Source organism: Penaeus japonicus, unplaced genomic scaffold (genome assembly GCF_977035675.1).
Source record: "Penaeus japonicus unplaced genomic scaffold, GWHDUDI00000001_assembly GWHDUDI00000014, whole genome shotgun sequence".
NCBI lineage: Eukaryota > Metazoa > Arthropoda > Malacostraca > Decapoda > Penaeidae > Penaeus > Penaeus japonicus.
This window is the reverse complement of record NW_028234416.1, coordinates 6,284,970-6,287,469: the sequence shown is the minus strand read 5'-3', so window position 1 is coordinate 6,287,469 and position 2,500 is coordinate 6,284,970. Positions and strand designations below refer to the sequence as shown.

The window sequence follows — 2,500 nt, the reverse complement described above, 5'->3', positions numbered from 1 at the left end:
CGAGGTATGTGTGACCAATGGAGTGTGGTAAGTATGAGCAATGTATGGGTAACTGCGATAAATGTGAACAATGAAGTGGGATGAGCGCGAACAATAGACCTCATACATCCACACATCCACACGCGCTTTCGTCACATGCGACATCGCACCATACCCTACTCTTAACTGACGCTCGAATTCAGCCTTTATTTCGCTAGTACCTGAAGGAGCTCGGTGAACTGCACGTAGGTTTCTCCCTCCACGTGTTCCCTGGGGTCACACCTCATGTATTCCCGAGATTGGAGCAAAAGGACCTCCTTCGCCTCCTGCAGGATGTCCTCCGAGTATTGGATGTAGAGATCGTTGGCCAACTGTTGTTCTAGCGTGAAATTTCCTGAAACACCGAAGGCACTTTGAGGATGTGGTAATCTAAGATGGGGTTGTTTATCAGTGCTCGCGCGCGCGCGTGCATGTGTAAACTTAAGCTTTCGTTCACCAATCGCTTTATCATTCACCAAAATTATTTCAAATTCTTCATTATTTACACGTACGATCCTTATTTGTGAAGGTTTTCAATACACAAGCACACATAAACACACATATTTCACGCACACAATAATCCTCACAAACCAAACTCTCGCATTAACTCACACGCAAGCAAAACTTCCAACACGACCTCATACCTTCATTATAGACCCTGAGGACCATCCAGGAAAACTCAAGCATGGCAAAACCTCGAGCCTCCGTCAGCGCCAGCAGGAGATACAAGCCGTTCATCAACTGCTGCGGAGACTGTTCCAGGTTGCACTGGTTACTCCTCTGGAACAAAAAATCATGCAAAGTGAAAATAACATTAGCCAGAAAAAAAAACTTCGTGAATTTGTGCCACTGATGCATACTAATCTCTTTGCTTATATATCTTTTCATTTCCGCTTCTAATTGAAAAATATCTTTTTATATCTGATTTCCTGAACACTTCACACAGTATTAAAAAAAAGAATATCAAAAGACGCATGTCGATTTATTCTTTTGATTGATATCATTGTAAAAATAGATGTTGATTAATTCTATATGTAGAAACTCCTTTCCAAAGTATTCTTCTTCAAAGGGAAATACTTTGATGGCAAATTAAAAAAAAGTTTGAAATTCTAATAGAACGAACTGTAAAAGAAGGGAATGTAATACAGATAAAAAATACTAAAAGAAAATCAGTAAATATGAAAAAATAGCGATGTTTAGAGAGAATTAATCAATATTGAGCAGTAAAATAAATATAGACACCGCATGACAAGTCAGAGGCCAGATGGGTGGAAGAGACAACCAGAACTCGAACTAACATCCACACAAGGCCTGCTTGCATCATCCGAACGAATGGAAGAACGGTAGGGAGAAAAGAAGAGAGAGAGAGAGGGGAAGAGAAGAGAAGAGAAGAAGAAAGACGAGGAGATTATAGAGGGAGGGAGGGAGGGAGGAAATGAGGGGGAGGGAGAAGGAGGAAGGAGGGAAGGAAGAGAGAAAGGTTGGGATGAAGGGGGGGGAGGGAATGTGAGGGAGTTTGGGAGGGAGGGAGTAGGGGGAAAAGTGGGAAGAGGAAGGAGGGAAAAAGAAAGGAGGAAGGGAATGAAGTAGGGGGAAGGAAATCGAGGTAGAGAGGGAGGGAGGAGGGAGGAGAGAAAATGGAGGAAAGATGTAGGAGGAAGGAGGAGAGATAAAGAGAGAAAGAGAGAAAGAGAAAGAGAGAGGGAGACAGACAGATAAAAAAAGAGAAAAAAGCAAGAGAAATAGATCAAGAAAGAGAGAGAGAGAGAGAGAGAGAGAGAGAGAGAGAGAGAGAGAGAGAGAGAGAGAGAGAGAGAGAGAGAGAGAGAGAGAGAGAGAGAGAGAGAGAGAGAAAGAGAGAGAGAGAGAGAGAGAGAGAGAGAGAGAGAGAGAGAGAGAGAGAGAGAGGAGAGAGAGAGAGAGGAGAGAGAGAGAGAGAGAGAGAGAGAGAAGAGAGAGAGAGAGAGAGAGAGAGAGAGAGAGAGAGAGAGAGAGAGAGAGAGAGAGAGAGAGAGAGAGAGAGAGAGAGAGAGAGAGAGAGAGAGAGAGAGAGAGAGAGAGAGAGAGAGAGAGAGACACAGAGAGAGAGACACAGAGAGAGAGAGACACAGAGAGAGAGACACAGAGAGAGAGACACAGAGAGAGAGAGAGAGAGAGAGAGAGAGAGAGAGAGAGAGAGAGAGAGAGAGAGAGAGAGAGAGAGAGAGAGAGAGAGAGAGAGAGAGAGAGAGAGAGAGAGAGAGAGAGAGAGAGAGAGAGAGAGAGAGAGAGAGAGAGAGAGAGAGAGAGAGAGAGAGAGAGAGAGACAGAGAGAGGAGACAGAGAGAGAGAGAGAGAGAGAGAGAGAGAGAGAGAGAGAGAGAGAGAGAGAAGGAGAGAGAGAGAGAGAGAGAGAGAGAGAGAGAGAGAGAGAGAGAGAGAGAGAGAGAGAGAGAGAGAGAGAGAGAGAGAAAGAGAGCAAGAGAGAGAGAGAGAGAGAGAA

General features: G+C 44.4%; 1 protein-coding gene across 3 annotated transcripts in view; it reads right to left on the bottom strand.

Moving 5' to 3' along the window:
* The window catches only part of LOC122247257 (uncharacterized), a 27,600-nt gene that overhangs the window by 4,497 nt on the left and 20,603 nt on the right, over positions 1-2,500 (bottom strand). For all 3 annotated transcript variants that reach the window (XM_086543831.1, XM_086543832.1, XM_086543833.1), the window contains exons 8-9: positions 663-798; positions 201-373 (exon numbers count right to left, since the gene is read on the bottom strand). In XM_086543831.1, coding sequence (XP_086399957.1) covers positions 201-373; positions 663-798 — 309 coding nt within the window. The remainder of the gene's footprint in view (positions 1-200; positions 374-662; positions 799-2,500) is intronic.